Raw genomic sequence first — 22986 nt, 5'->3', positions numbered from 1 at the left:
GGAGAATGGGTATTAGTTCTTCTTTGTATGTTTGGTAAAACTCCCCCGTGAAGCCGTCTGGGCCTGGGCTCTTGTTTGCTAGGAGAGTCTTGATTATATCTTCATTTTTTTCTGTTATTATTGGTCTGTTCAAGTTTTTCTATCTCTTCCTGGTTTTGTTTTGGGAGACTATGTGTTTCTAGAAATTTGTCCATTTCACTTAGATTGCTGAATTTGTTGCAGTATAATTGTTCATAATATTTGTTAACAATCTTTTGTATTTCTGTGGTGTCAGTTATTATTTCTCCTCTTTCATTTCTGATTTTGTGTATTTGGGTTCTCTCTCTTTGTTTCTTGGTGAGTCTAGCTAAGAGTCCATCAGTCTTGTTTATCTTTTCAAAGAACCAGCTCTTTGTGTCATTGATCCTTTGAATTGTTTTTTTGGTCTGCATGTCATATATTTCTGCTCTGATCTTTACTATTTCCTTCCTTCTACTTGCTCTGGGGTTTTCTTTTTGTTTGCTTTCTAGTTCTTTAAGTTGTGAGGTTAGATAGTCTATTAGAAATTTTTCTTGCTTCTTGAGGTAGACATGTAGTGCTATGAACTTCCCTCTCAGAACTGCTTTCGCTGCATCCCATAGATTTTGTGTTGTTGTGTGTTCATTTTCATTGGTTTCCAGAAAGTTTTTAATTTCTTCCTTGATCTCCATGGTAATCCATTCATTGTTCAATAACATGCTATTTAGCTTCCATGTTTTCAAATGTCTTTGCATGTTCTTGTTGCAATTGATTTCTAGTTGCATGTCATTGTAATCTGAGAAGGTGCTTGATATGATTTCAATCTTCTTGAACTTATAGAGATGTAGTTTGTATTCTAACATGTGGTCTATCTTTGAGAATGTTCCATGTGCACTTGAGAAGAATGTAAATTCTGCAGTTTTGGGATGTAATTCTCTATAGATATCTATTAAATCCATTTGATCTAGTGCTTCATTTAGAGTCTGTTTTTCCTTGTTAATTTTTTGTCTAGAAGATCTATCCAGTGATGTCAGCGAGGTATTGAAGTCCTCTGCTATGATTGTATTGCTGTTGGTTTCTTCTTTGAAGTCCTCCAAAAGATTTTTAATATATGTTGGTGCTCCTATATTGGGTGCATATATGTTTACCAAGGTTATATCTTCCTGCTGAATAGATCCTTTCAATATTATGTAGTGGCCTTTTTTGTCTCTAGTTATGGCCTTCATTTTGAAATCTACTTTATCAGATATGAGTATTGCTACCCCAGCTTTTTTTCCTTTTCATTTGCTTGAAAGAATTTTTTCCATACATTCACTTTCAATCTATGTGAATCTTTTATTGTGAGGTGGATCTCTTGTAAACAACATATATGTGAGTCATGCTTTCTTATTCAGTCAGCTATTTTGTGTCTTTTTAATTGAAGCATTCAAACCATTCACATTTATGGTGATAATTGATATGTACTTATATATTGCCATTTTTGTTTATTGTGGTTCTATTTTTCTTCCTATTTCTTCTACTAATTACAGCAGTCCTTTTAGCATATCTTGCAGTGCTGGTTTGGTGTTAATATATTCCCTTAGCCTTTTTTTTTTTGTCTGGCAAGCTCTTTATTTGACCTTCTATTTTGAATGATAGGCTTACTGGATAGAGTAGTCTTGAATTCAGATCCTTGTTTTGCATGACCTTGATTACTTCATGCCACTCCCTTCTGGCCTGTAGTGTTTCTGTTGAGAAGTCAGCTGAGAGCCTTATGGGGTTTCCTTTGTAGGTAACCTGTTGCTTATCTCTTGCTGCCTTTAGGATTCTCTTTTTGCTTTAATTTTTGGCATTTTAATTACTATGTGTCTTGGTGTGGGCCTGTTTGGGTTTTTCTTACTTGGGGCTCTCTGTGCTTCTTAAACTTGAATGCCCTCTTCCTTCACCAAGTCAGGAAAGTTTTCTGTCACTATTTCTCAAATATACTCTCTAACTCTTGCCCATTTTCTTCCTTTTTGGGGACTCCTATGATGCGAATGTTATTACATTTCCATTTGTCCCACAGTTCTCTTAAGCTGTTTTCCTGTTTTTTAATTGTTTTTTCCTTTTGGTTTTCTGATTGGTTGATTTTTTTCTACCCTTACTTCTAATTCACTGATCCTGTCTTCAGCTTCCTCTACTCTGCTTGTTAGTCCTCCAATGTATTCTTAATTTCTGCTATGTCATTCTTCTTTTCCACTTGGTAGGTTTTCAATATTTGTGTATCTTTACTCATGGGGCTGATGTCCTTACTCATGCTGTTGAGCTTCCTCAAGTTCATGGCTCTGAATTCTACCTCTGATAATTTGCTTAGCTGTATTTCATTGATCTCATCTTCGATAGAGTTCTCTTGTTCTTTCATTTGGGATTTGTTTGTTTGTTTCACCATTTTGGCTATCGCAGTGGGTTTTAGAGCCTGCCAAACTTTCCCTGTGAGTGTTGGTGTTCTGCTGTTCATGGCTCTGTCTACTGTATTTGGATGAGCCTGGGTGGGCCCACGTTAAACACCACCTAAATTTGAGTCAGAATCTTTTTTTTTTATCCTCATTGGAGGACATTTTTCGATTTTTTGTTCAGATAGAGCGGGAGGGAGAGAGAGGAAGAGAGAGAGAGAGAAACATCGATGTGAAGGGACACATCGAGTGGCTGCCACCTGCACGACCAACCAGGGCCGGGGACAAACTGCAACCGAGGTACATGCCCTTAGCGGGAACCGAACCTGGGTCTCTCTGTACCGCAGGCCAACGCTCCAACCGCTGAGCCAAACCAGCCAGGGCTGAGTCAGAATCTTAACACTGCTAGCCATGTAATTTGTGTATCCCTCTAAAACTTTTTTCCCTATCTATAAAATGGGGATAAAAGTACCCATCACTCATTGTAAGCACCCAATAAGTGATAACTATTATTACAAACTATGTAGATTTTTTAAAAGGAAGGAATAAAAGGGAGAGCTTTTGAAATCTTAAAATATGTATATTTTAAGAATTTATAAGCTGAAATTTCTCTCTAAATAAAGTTTAGTTAAAATTGTCATCTACCTGGTTTCTTTGTAGTCTTTTACACTGGATAGTCTATACATTTTGCAACGGATATATTGATATATACAAACCCATCATAGGTCAAGGTTAGGCCAGCAACTGATTTGTTTTCACAGATTAGTGCAAAATTTAATAGGTGAAGTGTGAAGGACAATATACTGATAGAAAGTAAAAGTTTGGCCATTCCAAGCAAGGTAAATTTGAATTTTCTTGTGATATATCCTCCCACAAACATTCCAAATGCAATTGTTGGCATGGTTGCGAATCCTAGAAATAAAAGGAAAAATTGTAATTATATACATAGTTATTCTGAAATATCTTTACATATGAAACAGTGTATAAGAATCAAGTTCATTATAATCCTATTACTTCTTCAGGCTGGCAGGCCTGGATGGAGGTGGGTACCAGAGTACTACAGGGGAGAAACAAAAATCATTTCTTCTTTCAATGTTGAAGGTTTTGTTTTCCCAATAGCTAAAGTCAGGGACTGAGAATATTTGTACGTCTGAAGAGATGGTTTCTATCATTTGCTTTCCCTCCTGGAAAACAACAAAATATTGTCTTTCTGCCTATGAGGCTTTCATTCTACCGTCTAAAATCCTTTACATGTCCTCAAAATGAAGAGTTCCAGTTATTAAAAACTCACTCCAAATTTGCCCAGTACTTTAGAAATGAATACTTGAATTATTATCTCTTCTTTATTCATTCAAACACACATATACCTTGAAATGATAAATAGGCCTATATACTGTATACAAAATGATTGCTCCCTCTTATAAATTTTTCATGTCATTGTCCTGCAAGAATCATTAAGTATGATGAACACTGTAAAAAAAAAATTCAGGCTGGGAACATTACTGGAAGTCAAACTTAACTTTTACAGTTCAAACTTTTAAGTTCAATCTGAGCATCATATGTTATTATTTTCTTGTTTATTTATGACCTACAAACATACCACTTGATAAATTAATTTTATTTTATTAAATATTTTAATTTATCAAATATTTATTTAGTTTCTACAATGTGCTGGGCACTGTACCAGGTGTAAGAAAACCATTCCTTTATAAGCAAGTTTCACTATGCCATGGAAAATAGATATTATAGCAAAACAAAAACAAACAAACAAAACCCCTCTCTGCTACATGATATTTGTTTTGAATAATGTAGACATCAATAATTTGTTTAAACTGGTTTTCTTTGGGAAACATCAACGTTCTACTTTTTGTAAGTAGCCAGGTCCTAATTCAAAGTCCATGAATTATGGAAATATAACATTACAAAAGCATTTGTCTCTGGATCTCAGCACTAAATTATAAGATCCAATTATGCAGATACCATATCTAAATGTTTCATTTACATGCAATTTTTTTTCTTTAGGATTTTATTTATTCAAAAATAATATGAGATGCCACTTCAAATAAAGAACAATAATGACATCTCAAAATAAATAAATTTGATAAGATTTGCAAAAGAATAAATTGAACTTATATTTACTACAATATAAAATTACCATCACAACAAAATGTCACGTAGAACTCAATTACTTAGTAGTATATTGCTTATTCAACAAACATGAACAATGAATCTTACCAAGCACAATGCTAATCTTAGATGGTGGTTGATCATATTGTTGTTCTGTGTATTTGAAGACATAAGTAATAATACCAGTAAGGGCACTGGTTTGTAGCAATGTCAAAAACAAAAATAAAACATATAAAGAATTGGTAAGGATGCTTTTTAAGGACTGGAGAAAACCTATAAAAACATAAATGTAAAGAAAATATAATAATGTAGCTTAAATATATATTAATAACTTAATCTTATGAATATGTTATATGACATTTAATAGTATCTAAATACATAACACAAAAAGTCAGAATACCTGCAATCGAATTAACAGTTTATTATATATTCATTTTTTCCATATATATATTAATATTTATTTGGTTAATTTTACTTAGATTGGATCACATATACATGCTGTTTGCAACTTGCTTTGTTCACTTGGCATTTGGTTAATTATACTGCTCTACCACACAACTACATACATGAGTACATTAACTGTGGATAAATTAATTAATTTATTAATTCAATAAACAAATATTGGTTTTCAACTGGGTACCAGGCAATATGCTAGGTGCTCAAGAGTAAAAAGTGAATGAGACATGCAATGTCTCTTATTTATTAGCACTTAATATAATTATTAAGTAGAAATTTATTTTAAAGTTTGTATAATCCAAAGCTCAGGGAAAGAAATAAGGAGACTAAGTTTCAAAAATCATAAAGATCAATTTACTACCAGAACACAGATCTCTTGTTTTTTGGTATAAAACTTTTCTACAATAAAATACTACCTCAGTAAAACTGGCAGCATTATATATTACCTTTCTGAAGGTGCAAGGAGAGGCAGAGAATAAATGTCTCAGGTGACATTTATGACAATAATAGTACAACCACCTGTGCCTACAAATAGATGTGGAACAAATTCATAACTTCTTTCCATGGCAAGAATAATGTGATTTGAGTCTGTGATTAACAGGTCAACCAGCTGTATTGAGAGTTAAAACTGGAAGGAGCTAATTAAAAAAACAGGAAGAGGTATCAGTCTACAAAGACAGAACTAGACACAGCTACTGAGAAATAAATGACATAGGCTTGGGAAGGTCTTGTTCTGTAGATCATTAAAAGTTTTCACTAGATATGGTCAGAATCAAGCCTTCTGTCCAATGGCAACAAAAATGGTTTCATCTGCTTATTATAAGAAGACAGAAGAGTTAGGGCTAAGGGTGTAGAAGAGGAAAAGAAAACATAAGGAAATTTATAGCAGGAATAAATAATATTTAAAACTGTTAGACCAAAATGTTGAAATTGTCTCCATGGGACTCCAAAATCAGGAGGATCACTGACTTGAGAGGCATTCTAAATGAGTTATTACATTGGGTCAAAAGAAACCGAGCAGATGGGTTCACCAAATCATTGAAATTTTGAGGTGGGAGGAAACTTGGATGTTGTCTAGTCTGAACTTCCACACAATCATGACCCATTATACATCGTCAATAGTTAGATCAATAAACCAGTCAAGTGACATTAAGCTAATGACCTCAGAAAGAAATTTGCTCCATTTTTTGCCTATTCTTATTGTTTATAATTTCTTTTACAAATTGTTTTTGTAATGAACTAAAATATTTCTTTATTTCTAACCAGTTAGTCTTATTTCTACTCAAAAACATAACTAACAAAGCCAATATTGTTTTTTCTGACTAAGTATACTTATTTCATCTATTGCTGACAGCACATAATTAAGGACCTCTTTAGTGTTCTAATAACTATCCTATAAACACAGTTGATAATATAGATGATGTTTACAAATGTCCTATTTTTGCATATTCACTGTCCTCTCCATTCTGTTTGGGCTTACAGTTGACTATATTCCTTATGGTTTTAGACAATCCACTACTTTCCATGGATTTGACTTGGTACAGTGAAAACAGTCTCCAGTGGTTCGCAACCTGTGGGTTGCGACCCCTTGGGGGGCCAAATGACCCTTTCACAGGGTTCACCTAAGACATAACAGTAGCAAAATTACAATTATGAAGTAGTAACAAAAATAATTTTATGATTGGGGGTCACCACAACATGAGGAACTGTATTAAAGGGTCGCGGCATTACTAGACAAAGTGAAATTTTCTTGGTATGCTATTTTTAGTGTGTATGTTAAATTTTAGAAACTTCTAACTCAGTGGTGTGCTGATAAATGTTTATCAATAGACTCTTGGGGAAATAAGGCCTGATTGTAGTATTTCCAATTCCCATGGTAATGAATGGTCAATTCCCCCGCAGTGGCCAATTTCAAGCTTCCAATGTAGCTGAAAAGTTGACAGTTTTCTCTCACAGGCTCCGTCATGCCATTGCTTTTGGATTAGAGTGATGGGGAGGATAAAGTAACAACAAAGTGAGCGATCATAAGAACTGGTGAGAGGGAGAACTTGGGCTCCGCCTGAGAATGTTTCATTCACTTCAACTTCAACTTCAAAAGTTTGCCAAGGGTTTAGCCACTGCCCTGCCTTCGCTTTCATATTCCACCAACTCCGTGCAATGTGACACTGCATCAACACCTCTTTGTTTCAACCACTTTGCTCTGAGTGCTGCTGGATCACTCTCCAGATTATTGCTCCTACACTATTCTCCATTAGTCCTCAGGGCTTATGTTCGAAAGGGAAGACACTATCAAATGGTGGAAGATCAATGTACAAATGACTAACTTTGATAATCTTAACTACTACTGTTGCTTCTGCTTTATTTTTGAATATTTAGGTAAGCAAACTTTTTCTATAGGATTATCAAGAAAAAAAATCTTATTCTAATTATCTAGAGAGAAACCTCTGCCTCTCTTCTCCTTATTCCATCCATCCACTTAAGAATAGTTAAGTTGCCCAATTTATGGCACTCATAATTTTTTTTTCCTTTCTTAGAGAGTGAGGATCAGAGGGAGAGATGGAAACATCTATGTGAGACAGAAGCATAAATCAGCTGCCTCCTGTATGCCCCTGGGGTTCAAACCCACATCCTGGGCATGTGTCCTGACTAGGAATTGAACCAGGACCTCTCCGTCCATGGGACGATGCTCAATTCACAGAGCCACGCTGGCCAGGCTCATAATTTCTTATATTTACCTTTACCATAGTACTTAATGACTGTATTGAAATTGTCTATATGTTTTTCCATAAAACCCGTTAGATTGTAAATGGTTAAAAAACAAAGGCCAAGCCCTGGCCGGTTTGGCTCAGCGGTTCGAGCGTCGGCCTGCGGTCCTGAGAGACCCGGGTTTGGTTGGCGCGTACCTCGGCTGCAGTTTGTCCCCGGCCCTGGTCGGTTGTGCGGGTGGCAGCCACTCAATGTGTCCCTTCACATCGATATTTCTCTCTCTCTCTCTCTGTTCCTCTCTCTCCCTCCCACTCTACCTGAACAAAAAATGGAAAAATGTCCTCGGGTGAGGATTAAAAAAAAAACAAAGGCCATATTCTATCACCAGGGCATAGTACTGTGACTGGGTATATTTGTGAATGAGTGAATGAATTAGTGAAACATAACAGTCCTTTTAACCCTCATACAGCACATTATTTTGAAATGAATATATACTCCCTGGTTTTGAAGTAACAGATATTATTGTCTTTGGATGATTTCTTCCTGCTAAACATCACAAACATAATCCTCTTCTTTTCAGAGAGTTGATATGTGTTCAGAAAACATTTACTAAACTTAGTAGGGATCTTAGAAAAATAATTCAGCTAAATTTAGTGCAGAACAAAGCAAACTCTAGATTACTTGAGTATGACCTATTATTTTGACATACTCATTCCTCACTTTAACTGGGATTAACAAACCCAAATGAATTAAATATAAAATACTTACCAGTTATATCTACAGTCACCTTTTGCCCATGGTCTATTGGAATAGCCATTTGATTTTTTTCTTCATTTGTTTTGAGCACATTCAAAGATACTGAAACTTTCCTTTCTTTCTGTGGTTTATCCAGATTTTTGGGCAGGAAAAAAAATGGTATGGAAGATATAATGGACAATAGTCCAGCAGAAAGGAAACTAAGCCACCAAGCACCAACCCAACGAGAGTCCATAGGAGTTATTCTGATACTTTCTATAATAAAGAATTAGAAGACAGTAAAAAATTATTTTGAAATGCAGTAAATTCTTGGCAATAGTGGTAATGATTGCTCTCCTCCATAGAAAAACAAACAAACTATATTTTAGCAGTCCTGAGACTCTATTTTCTTTTTTCACTCTTTGTCATCTCTTAAATCAGGATAAGCCCCACATTTAATGACAGCATATACTTGCTATTGTTCAGGAATCAGTCATGCGCCAGTGTGAACTTGGTGGTTTTTCTCAGTGGTTTGGCTCAGCGGTTAGAGCGTCAGCCTATGGTCCAGAGAGACCCGGGTTTGCCTCCCGCTAAGGGCACGTACCTCGGTTGCAGTTTGTCCCCAGCCCTGGTTGGTCGTGCGGGTGGCAGCCACTCGATGTGTCCCTTTCACGTCAATGTTTCTCTCTCTCTCTCTCTCTGTTCCTCTCTCTCCCTCCCACTCTACCTGAACAAAAAATGGAAAAATGTCCTTGGGTGAGGATGAAAATAAATAAATAAATAAATAAATAAATAAAAGTGACCAGGAGAGTTAGACTCTAAGTTTTAGGAATAATTTAAGCATTTTATTTTATTATATTTTTCTTTAAGGCATTCATGAGTAATATGTAAACACTAGCTAAACAAGCATAAATTAACTATTTCAGTAACCATAAAGTAAACATTTTAAGTAATAGAGCATAACACACACACACACACACACACACACACACATACCATAGAAGTTTGAAGCATACTAATGATACCATAACACATGGCTCTATCAGAAAACTTAGTAACATGAGAAAATATTGACTTGATTTAAAACTATATAGAAAGAAATTATTCCTTCTATTTATTGATGTGTCTTTCAAGTATGCACAGATCTGGGTTTAAAATGGAGTTACATGATCATATTGTTTCATATTCAGCAACTCGGACAGATTTCAGAAAACAATTGGTAAAAGCAGTGACTCCATGTACATGCTAAGTATTTATGCATCTGTCAGAAATGTCATTTTAATAACATTTTTCCTGTTCTATCACTGGACTCCGTATAGGAAATAGAAGTCATAATCTAGCTAAACATGGCCTATCAAAGTGTTTTCCTTGGCTCACACACTGTCTTAAAAATTGAAAAATTCTACAGAAAAATTTAGATTTTCTTGAAAACCAGTTAGAAGATCTTGTCAATGCTGGATCCAGATTTCTGCATTAAAAGAATAGGTTGAGGCTAAGTAGTATATGTGTTTTGGGGCATGTGCGGAGGGCAGTTCACCACTACCAATTCTTCCCAGTTTAACTACTACACTGACACTCTTTATTCACTTGTTATCTCTTTGGCTCCTCTAGGCACTGGAGTTTGCCAAAGTGTACTTTATCATATATTTACATCATGCTCATGACTAAATAAAAGAAGATATAAAAGGTCTAAGCATTCAGTGGTTGAAATAGAGTCACCAAAAATTCTAAAACATTGTGAGTGGCGATTTCTGATGATGGAAAAGAGGTTACAAAATTATCATCCTAAAGACTCTAATTATTTCTGTACTCAATAATGAACATGAAGATGAATGAGTAGAAATATATAGAACATGAGCCTAAATTCTAATTTACATTTCCAAAATAGAAGATATAAAACATTTCACCAGGTACTTGCTTTAGCTTTATATAGTTAAACACTTTCAAGTGTGTGGTTATTGTTGACCTACTATGATGCCTATTCCGTTTTGGAAATAAATCCTTTGATCTCCTTGGAGATCTGTTCAAGTTCTGGTGAGATAGAAGATAAGATTTGTTTATTCACAAACACTAATTACTTATCATGTTAAGTCAGAGACCATCCTGATATGTTTTAAGAGATAGCAGGAAAGCGCACACATATTTATGGCTCATTGTATAAGGCTACGACAAAGGCATGCTCAGCGACTAATGGGGCACCATACTTTGGGCCAGTTAAGTTAGTTTCTCTGAAGAGGGCTCAGTAAATTTTCTCTGAACAGGAGCCACATTTGGGAAATGACTTTAAGAATTATGCAAATAGAAAATGGAGAAAAGGTTTCCCAAGAGTAAATGCAGGGAAGGAATATTTCAGGGCACATTTGGGAAATCTGCAATTATGCAATGATTTTGAATGAAATGGTCTTAAGCAAGTTGTTGAAAACAATTGTTATTATCTACTTAGTTGGTAAAAGCCTAGCATAGACAGGAGATAAATTTTATTTTTATTAGGGTATAAATACATTTATTTTCTATTTGTAACTTTTGATTGTCAGCAAAGGACTATGAAACAAATTAATCCAATTATTTGGAAGAATAATATCCCGTAGTCTTTGTTCTGATTGTACTTACTTAGATCTACATATCCAATATCCACGTACATTTTAGAAAACAGAGATACCAGTGTAAAGCCAAGGACTGGACCAATCATTGCTACTGCCAACAGAATACCTGAAAATAGTATAAAACAACTTTATCAGATGCCAAATATACATGGTTCTTATTCAAAATGTTTTCTAAAGTAAAATTATGCAATGCATTTTTGCAAAAAAAATAAAAATAAATAAAAGAATGATGGTGACTGCTGGGAGAAGTGGGGTGGGGGAGGCGAAGAAGAGTAGAGGGAAGATAAATGGTGATGAAAGGAGACATGATTTGGGGTGATGAACACACAATACATTATACAGATGATGTATTATACAATTGTGCATCTGAAATCTCTGTAATTTTGTTAACTAGTATCATTCCAATAAATTCAATAAAAAGAGGGAAAAAGAATGAATTAAGAAACACTATTATTTCAAGGGTAGACCCAGGAAAACTAATAATAAACTCTAATATTTTTCTGTACATTACCCATATAAAAAGAAGCCTCTCCTTCATTAGCAAAGTCATCCACATAAGACATCCCCAAAGGTTGTATGGGAGTTTCCCCAACTCCCCGAAGCAAATTACCCATTAGGACATATATCCATAAATATGAGTCAGATTCCTTTTCCCAACCTATGTAGACAAGAGAGTGTTGCATTTTAATAATTAACTTTAGCATTTCTATTAGAAACTCAACTACATAATCCCTTAATTATTCCATTTAAGATTTTCTTTTGCTTTTTTTCCTAATTATAAGAGTGATTCATATTCACTTTACAAAATTTGAAAATATGGAAAAGCATGAAGAAAACAAGTAAAAATGATCTGGAATCCAACTACACACAGAGAGCCAATTCTAATGTTTGTATGTCTTCCACATTTTTAGTGCACATAAAAATATACATAATATTACTTATGTTCATTATATATCTAAATGTCCAGTTCTTATTATCATCTACTTTTTAAATATTTAATACTATGTTATGACAATTTCCCACATTACTAAGATCTACTGTATATCAGGATTTATTTTATATTCTTTTTCAGTTACAGTTTACATTCAATATTATTTTGTATGAGTTTTAGCTGTACAGCATAGTAGATAGACAATCATATACTTTACAAAGTGATCCCCCAGATATTTCTAGTACCCACCTAGCACCATACATATCTATTATAATATTATTGACTATAGTCCCGATGCTTTAAGACCTTACATTCCTATGACTGTTTTTCAACTACCAATTTGTACTACTCAAGTCCTTAAACTTTTTCACCCAGCCTCCTAATCCTCCTCCCCATTGGCAACCATCAATCTGCTCTCTGCATCTATCTATGAACATGTTCAAATTTTGTTTAGTTTTTTTAGATTCCACATATAAGTGAAATCATATGCTATTTGTCTTTCTCTGTGTGACTCATTTCATTTAGCATATTTTAATGTCACATAGTAGTGTGCTAAATAAAAGTTTCATAATTTATTTAATTAATCTTTTACTTTTCACTCACAAAATATGTCTAACTTTTATTCTGTTAAACAGAATTGCCATAGCTATACTTATAAATAAATCTTTGTGTATCCTGATTCTTTTCTTTTTTTTACATATTTTTTAAATGTTTTTTTTTTCTTTTTTTTTTTTGAGAGAGAAAGAGAGCCACATTGGTGTGAGTGGTAAACGTTGATCAGCTGCCTCCTGCATGTTGAGCCCGCAATCCAGGCATGTGCTCTGAGTGCGAATTGAACTGGCAACCTTTCGGGGCATAGGGCAACATCCAACTAACTGAACCACATGGGCCAGGGCTATTTTCTTAAGATAAACCCAGCCAGTGTGGCTCAGTGGTTGAACGTTGACCCATGCACCAAGAGGTCACTGGTTCGATTCCCGGTAAGGGCACATGCCCAGGTTGTGGGCCCAATCCCCAGTGAGGGGCATGCAGGAGGCGGCCAATTAATGTTCTCTCTCATTGATGTTTCTCTCTCTCTCCCTCTCCCTAAAAGTCAATAAAAAAAAAATTAAGGTAAATAAGTAAGACTAAGAATTATTGATTTAAGCAGATATTCATATTTCTGATCTTTACTCAATTGAAAATTAACCTCCAAAGAGTTAGAAATTTATACACTTCTAGTAATACATAAATGTGTGCTTTTCCTCTACTTCATTTATTTTTATTTTTAATCTTTTCCTACTAGGCAAAAAAATCTTTAATTAGTGTTATAATTTGTAATTATACATTATGATTTGTGTTATATTAGGTAAAAATATTTAATTGGTGTAACAATTTGCCATTTTTCATAAAGAATAAAGCTACATTTTTATATATTTATGCCACTTTCTTCTTTATTTTAAATGCACATATTTTTGCCAATTTGCTACCAAAATATTACTCTTTTTATTATTTTTGAAAGCTCCTTATATGTATTATATTAACACTATTATAAAATGCAAATGTTTTTCCTATTTCTTTTAAATCAATTTTGCTAATCATTTTTACAGATATAATTAAATTGATAATTTTTAGAATATTTATTAGTGACATTAATATTCACTAGCGTTAATTCAATTCTTACCTTTTCCCCCTCTCTCAGGTGCTGTTTTATTGAGTAACATATTTTGATTAATTGAACAGGTTGAAAAGCTTGATGTTGAATTCACTGATGGATTAATATAGCTTTCTTTAGAATACCTGTAACTGTAAGAACATCAATAGACTTAAAATTTGTATTGATTTTAGAGAAAGAGACAGACAGGGAAACACTGAGTCACTGTTGCATCCATCTATGCATTCATTGGTTGACTATAGTATGTGCCTGGACCAGGAATTGAACCTGCAAACCTTGGTTTATTGTGACAATATTCCAAACAACTGAGCTACCTGGTCAGGGCCTAGATTTAAATTTTTGTTTAGTTACTGAATATTTTTATTTTAACCAGAAATACAGAGAAAATTTGCCCTTTATTTGTACCACTCTCTTCTCCCAATCATCAGAATCCTTTTGTCCACTTCTCAGCTAGACAACAAAAACAAGAACATATTCAAGATTGTAAGAAGTACCATGTGTAAAGGTATGATATGTTAGGGCACATTTGGAAATCTGCAGGCCTAGAATGTGATATTTGATCATGGGAACAGTGTAAGATGAAGTTAGGAAGATAAGGACCAAATCAATGAGCTACCTGTATATGTAAGTGAGTTTATATATCAACCCACTGGGGGGAGGCATTGAATATTTTTTTTACTGTAACCAACGGTAGGAAATTCATTTTGCATCACAACCACAATATATACATAGGCACACATACTAACAACCGAAAGAAAAGTTTCACCGAACAAAATTTGTTCCTACTCACATTGTATATTCTTCTATTCTGTTTTATTCTATTATCCTATCCTATTGCTGGTTTCAATAATTAATTTGAATCAATTTTTTGGTCCATTAGTGGTTTAGAATCTGAAGTTTTTTTAAACTAGAAAATTGGGAGTTTTAGACAGGAATAAAATAATTAAATTTGTATTTAAAAATGAATACTCTAATATAAAATATGAGTTAGAATATGAGTTTAGACTGGTGGCAGGAAGTTCAGGTCAGAAAGGAGGGAAGCCTCAGTAGGTTGGGGACTATGGGGATGAAAGGATAGTACAACTTTGACAGATAAAAGATAGAATAAGAAAGATTCGGTCACCACTGGTCGTTTGTGTTTAAAGAAAGAAAGAATCTAGGATGAAACCCTTGACTTTGGCTTGAGTTCCTTTGTGGCTAACTATGAATCCTGGAAAAAGTGAATGTGAAAAATCTGAGCTAATTTTGGTACAGGGATAAAGTCATATTTGAATACATGGATGGGAAATGCTTGTAAAATGTTAAATTGGACATACTCATGAGGTGTTTGATTATATAGATCTTGTGTGGTAGGGGAGGCGCTGGATTGGAGGTAGCTGCACTTATGCATAAATTTCATATGAAGCATCTAGAATGAAAAGTGAAGGAGACTAAGAGGGAACTTAAGGGCTACTGACATGATGGTGTCAGCAGCTGAGGAAAAGGATGGGCATGATGAAGAAACCACAAAGATAGCTAATAAATCAAGAGAGTAATGCTATAAAAACCAGAAAGAGAAGTAGCAGGAAGAAGGAAGTGCTTATGGAAAAAACTCAAAATGGATAAAAGACTTAAATGTAACTTGTGAATCCATAAAAATTCTAGAAGAAAAGGTAGGCAACAAAATCTCAGACATCATACGCAGCAGAATTTTCACTGATACATCACCTAAGGCAACAGAAACAAAGGAGAAAATGAACACATAGGACTACATCAAACTAAAAAGCTTATGCACAGCAAAAGAAACAACCATCAAAATGGAAAAGAATCCCACTATTTGGGAGACCATAATCGCCAATGATGCAACAGATAAGGGGTTAATTTAAAAAATATATAGAGTGCTCATACAACTCAACAAAAGGAAGGCAGAGGACCTAAATAGACATCTCTCCAAAAAGGACATACAAATGGCTAAGAGACATATGAAGAAATGCTCAACATCACTAATCATCAGAGAGATGTAAATTAAAACAACTATAGGGTATAACCTCACACCTGTCAGAAAGGCCTCCATCAACAAATCATCAAACAACAAGTGTTGGCGAGGGTGTGGAGAAAAGGGAACTCTAGTACACTGCTGGTGGGAATGCAGACTGGTGCAGTCACTATGGAAAACGCTATGGTGTTACCTCAAAAATTTAAAAATTGAACTGCCATTTGGCCCAGTGATCCCACTTTTAGAAATATACCCTATGAAACCTGAAACACAAATCAGAAAGAATATATGTACCCCTATGTTCATAGCAACACTATTTACAATAGCTAAGATCTGGAAACAATCCAAGTGTCCATCAGTAGATGAGTGGATTAAAAAGCTGTGGTACATGTACACAATGGAATACTATGCAGTTGTAAGAAAGAAAGATCTCTTATCCTTTGAGATGGCATGGAAGGACCTGGAGAGTATTATGTTAAGTGAAACAAGCCAAGCAGAGAAAGACAATATCACATGATCTCACTTATTTGCGGAATATAATGAACTAAACAAAGTGCTGAAAAAAATTAACCCAGAGACATAGAGGTGGGGTACAGACTGACAAGCCTCAGAGGAGGGGGTTTGGGGAGGAAAAGGTAAACCACAGATCTTACATGCATGTATGCATGACCAATGAACATAGACAACAAAGCTAGGGATGGGGTGGGGGGGTGTCAATGGGGGAAAAATGAGAAACATCTGTAACAAAAACAAATTAATAAATAAAAAAAAGAAGAAGAAAGTGCTTATAAAGGTCAAATATTGTGGGGGGAAAAAAGAATTACTATGGTAACCAAAGGCATGACTATTGACTTTGGCAATAAGTAGGTAATTATTGTCTTTAGAAGAAATTGCTCATTGTCTCTCAATATCCATTCTTCTCTCCTTCCATTGTAATAGAAGGTGGGATTGTTAGCTAGTAGGATGGTGGCTTGAAATAAAGTCTAGTGTTTCCAATGTCTTTATATCTGGATGTGAAATGAAATAAATTTCTGACCAATGTGAAGTCACCAGAGGTGTTATGCTTCTGAAAATAGCCCCAAAGCCCCAGGCTGTGTGCACTCTGTTTCTTCACGTTCGTCCCCTGCCTCTGTCCTGTTGCCTGGAGCAAGGTCACCACAATTCGGACCAGGATGTGGAGGACATGCAATGCAGAGCAATGTGATAAAGTGCAGCAGTAACTTACCATCCCTGGGACAACCACATTAACTTTTTATGTGAAAAATAAGCTTCTATCTTATTTAAGCCATGCCTAGTTTAGGGTTTCTGTCATCAGTATCTGCCTCTAAGCTTAACTACATAGTCACCTCAGGAAGAACACTCTCCTGGTTATGGTAGTGGGAAAACCCGTATGCAGAAGGGTGAGGGGTGAAATTTACTGAATATATAAAATCTTGTTGGCAAAGACATGAAGTATATGTTATACCAAAAAGTCCTAGAGATCTTATTTACTTCTGAGGAAACTGTACACTTTATTCAGTGCTATTCGTATTTCAAATTCAGTGAAACCTGGGTGGCTGAGGCAGCAAGTTAATTATCACATAAAAAAGTTAACTCCACTTCTACACACACTCAGTGGGTCTTCTTCTCGAAAGGTGACTGCTTATTTAAAAGGAAAAAAAACTAAATTCTACCATTAATTTACAAGGAAATGGTAATTAATGGCACAGAGCTGTTTAACACTTACTATCCCATGAAGAAATGTGGCGAAGCAGTCAGAATACTTCCAATGCCCATGATGAAGCAACCAATTCCAATCATTTTTGGCCTGTGTAGTTTGGATCCAAAGTAACTCACAAATACAATCACAAACACATTTCCTAGAAAGAAGACAACATTATTTTTGTGTAACTCACTATAGCAAACATGGAGTCCAATTTTGTGCCCCGTAGAATGGAAGGCCCAGTAAGAATACAAAGAGAGCACACAGCATGCTATCATCCCTCTAAGGCCATGTAATTTAATCAAGAAGATGAGACACATTAAACTACTCACTGTAAAGTTTTATGGTATTAATAATGAGTAGAGCCCTGGCCAGTTTGGCTCAGCAGTTGAATGCTGGCCTGCGGACCAGAGAGTCCAGTGTTCGTTTTCCGCTAGGGGCAGGTACCACCAAATAAATAAATAAATAAATAAATAAATAAATAAATAAATAAATAAATAAATAAATAAATAAATAAAATAATGAGTAGAATAAGTTTCAGGTACAAAAGAAAGCTCTTGACTTCTTTGGCAATATTAGCAAAGCAACATTTTATTGAAGACTTTGGAGTTAACTGAATTGCACTAATGGAGAAAAATCTTTCTGACCTGAGGAAAATGTATTCATTCGTGCACTTATTCACTCACTCTAGCATTTTTTAATTCCAGCTAAGTGCCTGCCATGGTGTTAGGATTCAGAAATATAAAAAAAAATGAATGAACCATGGTATCTGTCTGTCCTCAAGGTGTTTACATACCGGTGATGAAAACATACAAATATACAGAAGTGCTGTTAGACCACAGAAAGGGGGAGCTTAAATTAATTAAGGGTTTCAGAAAAATTTCCTGGAGGAAGGGTCACTTGAGATTGAGTATTAAGTATAAATTATTTATATTAAAAGGGAAAGAAGAGTATTTCAAGTGGAGAGAGTCATAGCTAATTTTGATCCATCTGGAGCTACACATATAATAACAAACAGATAACAACCAAGAATTACTAAACATCTGATGGAAAAAAAATAGCAAGAAACAAAAGCACTAAAATGAACTGGCAGATAAAGTAACCTGTAAAGAAACAGTTAAGTAAGGAAAGTAAAAGAAGAGAAACTTTGAAAAAAACCTACTTAGTATTTCTAGAGGTGCATGGGTATCTATAAGAGAAGAACAGGCAGGCTCAAAGTAATAAAAGAATAATGAAGTATTATAAATTGAAAATATTATAAAAAATGTACATGTTGGGACCTGATATGATAAGATGAGAGAGAGAATCAAAGAAATTGTTGGAACATAAAAATAGAAGGGTAGAAATTTAGAAAGAAAAAGTTAAAAAAAAAAGCCAGTAAATTTAATATTCATCTTATATATGTTTCAAAAGAAAATGGAGGGGAATAAAGACACTTAAAATATAAAATAAATACCCAGAGCCAAAAGGAAGTCTCGAACCTTCAGATGAAAAAAATTTCACCATAAATAATATAAAAGCAATAGTCCTGGATATATGTTGGTGGACTTTCTGTAATTCAGGGATAAAGAGGTGGTACCTGTCAGGACATAACAAGGGTACTAGCAATGATTTATCATACAACATTAAATGTATAAAACAGCAGATAAATGTTTTAAAATGTTCTGAGGAAAAATATCGTGAACTTTTAATTACATATACAGACAGATTATCACTTGAATATGATAATTAAGTAAATACATTTTCTAAGAAGCAAGGACTAAAAAATGTGATTTGGTCAAGTATTTCTGGGAAAAAAACAACATGAAGATAATCTCCAGAAAAACTAAATGGGAGATTTGAAGTCATAAGAGTTAAGAAACAGTGGTAAGTAAAGGAACCAGTAAAACATAAAACCAAGTTCAAATAATCGCTGTTAAATAGCTACAAGGTTTAACAAAAATATTAAGAATTAATTTTTCAATAAAAGATATATATAGTACATTAGAATTTAAAACTAATAACAGACAAATGCTAAAATTCTAGATGGTTTCATTAAACCAGGGGGGTGAAAAGTGAAGGATATTTAGGGAGTAACATCCTCTGAATCCTGAGAAGTCAGAATTCATAACAAAAAGATAGATGTGTCTTTATATGATTATTTTTTAAATACTCAATATCTAAAAATATTTTAAAGTTAAAATTGTAGAAAGTATTTGTAATCTATACAACAGAGTCCCTTTGTTATTAAATAGTGAAAAAAAAAAAAAAGGAAAATGGGCAAAGGTAATGACCTACCAACTTATAAAATAAGAGAAAGTAATGTTCAATAATTATATAAAACCTCACTATTGTGAGAGAAATCTAAATCAAAATGAAGACAACAGAGCAACATATTCAAGTCTTAAAATAAAGATTTTCAACCCCGCCCTGACAAGTTTGCTCAGTGGTTAGAGCATCGGCCCAGGGACCAAAGGGTCACGGGTTCTGTTCCCAGTCAACGGCACATACCAATCGATGTGTTTCTCTCATGCCGATGTATTTTTCTCTCCCTTCCACTCTATCTAAAATCAATGGAAAAGTGTCCTCCAGCGAGGATTAACAAAAACAACAAAATACTTTTATACCCAGTTAAATAGTAGAAACTTAACAGAGGTTGCTCTAAAGCTGTTCCTCCCTCCTCAAATCATAAGAATTATAATCCTCTCTCCCACCTTAAAAATTTTTTTTTTTTTTTGCATTAGGGAATCTTGAGAGAGGGGAGGTAAAGCCCTGCAAAGTATTTGTTCGTAAGTAATGAGATTGTGTGGGTCAGGGTTTTCCAACTATTGACATTCTGGGATGGACAATGCTTCGTTGGTGGGGCCGTCCTGGGCGTGTAGGATGTTTAGCAGCATCCCTGACTTCTATTGCTAGATGCCATTAGCAACCCCCACCGACCCTCAGTTATGACAACCCAAAACGTCTTCAGATACTGCCAAGCTGGACCTGGGGGCAAATTATCACTGGTCGAGAACTAGTGGTGAAGAGCATATACAAATACTTTTTACCTCTGCAAATCTGCTTACTAAGTAATAATCAAAAGAGAAATAAAAATTACCGATTTCAAAGCTTCCATCAATTAAGCCAACAACAGAAGATGTTATATCAAATCTCCTTTCTATTTGGCTGATGGAACTTTTCATAATGGCTCCGCTTAGTGACTTGGAAATAAAGCTGAGTGATAGGGCTGCCAAGAACATCTAAGAAAAAGCAGAAGAAAAAGAAAAAAAAATGCTTATTCACAGAACTACATGTTTATATGTTCACAGAATTAAAATAGCTTTTCTTTACATAAAAACATTATTTTATTATTAAAAAAACATACCTCCCTTTCCTCTGTACCATTTGGCACTTCTTAGTCCTTTTAAAGTTAGCATCACAATATTCATAAATTGTCATTTTCTAAATGATTACAACATCAGATTATAAGAGCAGTACAGATAATATTTTTAAATTAATGTCATTAACTGATTTATAAGAAACTAGATAATGGTCTGAGATGGCCATGATGATAAACTACTATTTATTTTCAAGTGATTAGCATAGGCTAACTTTGAGGGTAAATGCTAGATGTTCTCAAACATAGTACTTCCAAGGAGCCAGCTTAAAATGGAAATTTTTCATTTATTAAGTATCACTACTATTGGAGGAATCTAAATGAAAATGAAAAAAGACAAAGCAATATATTTAATGTTCTAAAAAGATTTTTAACCTTATTGGTTTTATTTTCAGTTTCATTTTAACAAAATATTGAGTCATCCTTCTTACAGCCCATATTCATATTCATAAGTAAATTCCTTTTGCTTCTAGTATGAAAATCTAATCTTTTATGGACTACTTGTTTTTATTCCCCAACTCAATTTATATGTTGAAACCCTAATTCTCAAGTGATGATATTTGGAGATGGGGGTCTTTGGGAGGTAATTAGGTCATGAGAGTAGAATTGTCACGATAAGAGTGTCCTTATAAGAGTTTGTTTCTTTCTCTCCCTACCATGCCGAGACCCAGCAAAAAGATAACCATCTGAAAACTAGAAAGAACATTCTCTCTCACTAGAACCCAACCATGTTGGTACCCTGATCTTAGACTCTCAAACCCCAGAATTGTGAGAAATAAATTTAAGTTATATAAGTCACAGAGTCTACAATATTGTTACAGCAGGCCATGCTGATTTAGACAAGGCCTTCTCATTACCTCCTACACTACCAGTGATACCCACCATCCTGTCTAGCCTGGATTACTGCATTAACCTCCTAATAGATCTTCCTGCTTCTGTTCTCATTCCTACAGTTTCTTCTCAACACAGTAGCTAAAAAAATTCTTCCAAAATGAAAACTAGATCATGTTAACACTCTCCTTTCTCCCATCTTAGTCAGAATAATACCTAATTTTTCCAATGGCCTCCACGGCCGTAAATGATCTGGCCTCCCCCACTGAATATCCCTTCCCCACAAATACTCCTTTTTATCTTTCTAATCATGTATTCTGGTACTCTAGTCCTTGCTTATTCCTTTCTAGCTACATCAGCTTTCTTATTGGATCTTGTACATTCCAGGTTAATTCTCTTGTCTCAAGTTCATTGTTCTTGCTTTGCTTTTTGCAGGGAAATCTTGTCCCCATAGTCATATTTTTATCACTCACTCACTCACATCTTTGAGGTTTTTGCTCAGTGTAACTTCAGAGTGAGGCTTTCCTTGACAAAACTGTTAATTGATTGTTTGTTTGTTTTTATAGAGAGAGGAGGGGGAGAGAGATAGAAACATTGCTGTGAGAGAGAAACACAGATCAGCTGCCTTCTGCACGCTCCCTACTGGGGATCAAGCCTGCAACCTGGGCGTGTACCCTGACCGGGAATCCAACCAGGACCTCTCAGTCCACGGGATGATGCTCAGTCCACTGAGCCACACTGGCCAGGCTTGACCTATTTAAAATTACAGCACTTTCCCCTCATATTATATTTTATTTCTTTATAACATAGTGCCCTTAATTGAATATAACCTTCATCAGGGCAGAGGTATTTTTATCTGTTTTGTTCACTACTACACCCCTAGTACTTGGAAGGTTGCCTGCTACAGAGATGTTATAAAAAACGTTGTCTCTAACCAGAACCTATTATGAGTCAAAAATGAGGCTATGTTTGGAAAAAAGAGATAAAGGCCCAATCCAGCCCTTCCATGGCGGTCAAGATGTGTGTAGTTTCCTTCCTATACAGGGAACTTTCAATGAAGTTGAAAGAATTTGAGGAAAGCTATAAAATGATACAAGTTATTAGAAATAATTAAGAATTCTTATATAAGATATATATTATTTAAGAATGAAACACAAAAAGTAGAAAGCTATCTAAACCAGTTTTACTAAGCTGCTAATAGGAAGAACAAGGCACATAGGAGAAAGTTATTATATTTGTCCAATGGAGTGAGACAAAAATTAAAAGATTTTCAAAGAGAGTCAGTTCTGACAGTTGTAGAATCATATATAGGCTTATATCATAGAACATAAATAAAAAATTTTTAAGTTATGATAATTTCAAAAATCATATTATTGGCACCAGAAAAGAAAAAACAAAACAAAAATTATGTGTGAGAGTGATGTTAGCAAAATGGCAGAATCAAAAACCCTCACATTTCTTCCCCATGGAGACATGGATTTAACAACAACAAACCAAGCA

At 34.7% G+C, this 22986-nt stretch overlaps 1 protein-coding gene across 1 annotated transcript in view; it reads right to left on the bottom strand.

Annotated features, from left to right (window-relative positions):
• Positions 1 to 20518, bottom strand: part of LOC118624389 (solute carrier organic anion transporter family member 1B3-like) — a 41379-nt gene extending 20861 nt beyond the window's left edge. The window contains exons 1-8 of the mRNA XM_036252613.1: positions 20377 to 20518; positions 17322 to 17454; positions 13630 to 13751; positions 11547 to 11693; positions 11039 to 11141; positions 8466 to 8704; positions 4644 to 4808; positions 3125 to 3320 (exon numbers count right to left, since the gene is read on the bottom strand). Coding sequence (XP_036108506.1) covers positions 3125 to 3320; positions 4644 to 4808; positions 8466 to 8704; positions 11039 to 11141; positions 11547 to 11693; positions 13630 to 13751; positions 17322 to 17454; positions 20377 to 20518 — 1247 coding nt within the window. The remainder of the gene's footprint in view (positions 1 to 3124; positions 3321 to 4643; positions 4809 to 8465; positions 8705 to 11038; positions 11142 to 11546; positions 11694 to 13629; positions 13752 to 17321; positions 17455 to 20376) is intronic.
• Positions 20519 to 22986: the final 2468 nt, after the last annotated feature.

The sequence above is a fragment of the Molossus molossus genome, unplaced genomic scaffold, assembly GCF_014108415.1.
Source record: "Molossus molossus isolate mMolMol1 unplaced genomic scaffold, mMolMol1.p scaffold_m16_p_10, whole genome shotgun sequence".
NCBI lineage: Eukaryota > Metazoa > Chordata > Mammalia > Chiroptera > Molossidae > Molossus > Molossus molossus.
Note: the sequence above shows the minus strand (reverse complement) of the source record. Positions and strands in the feature narration are given on the sequence as shown.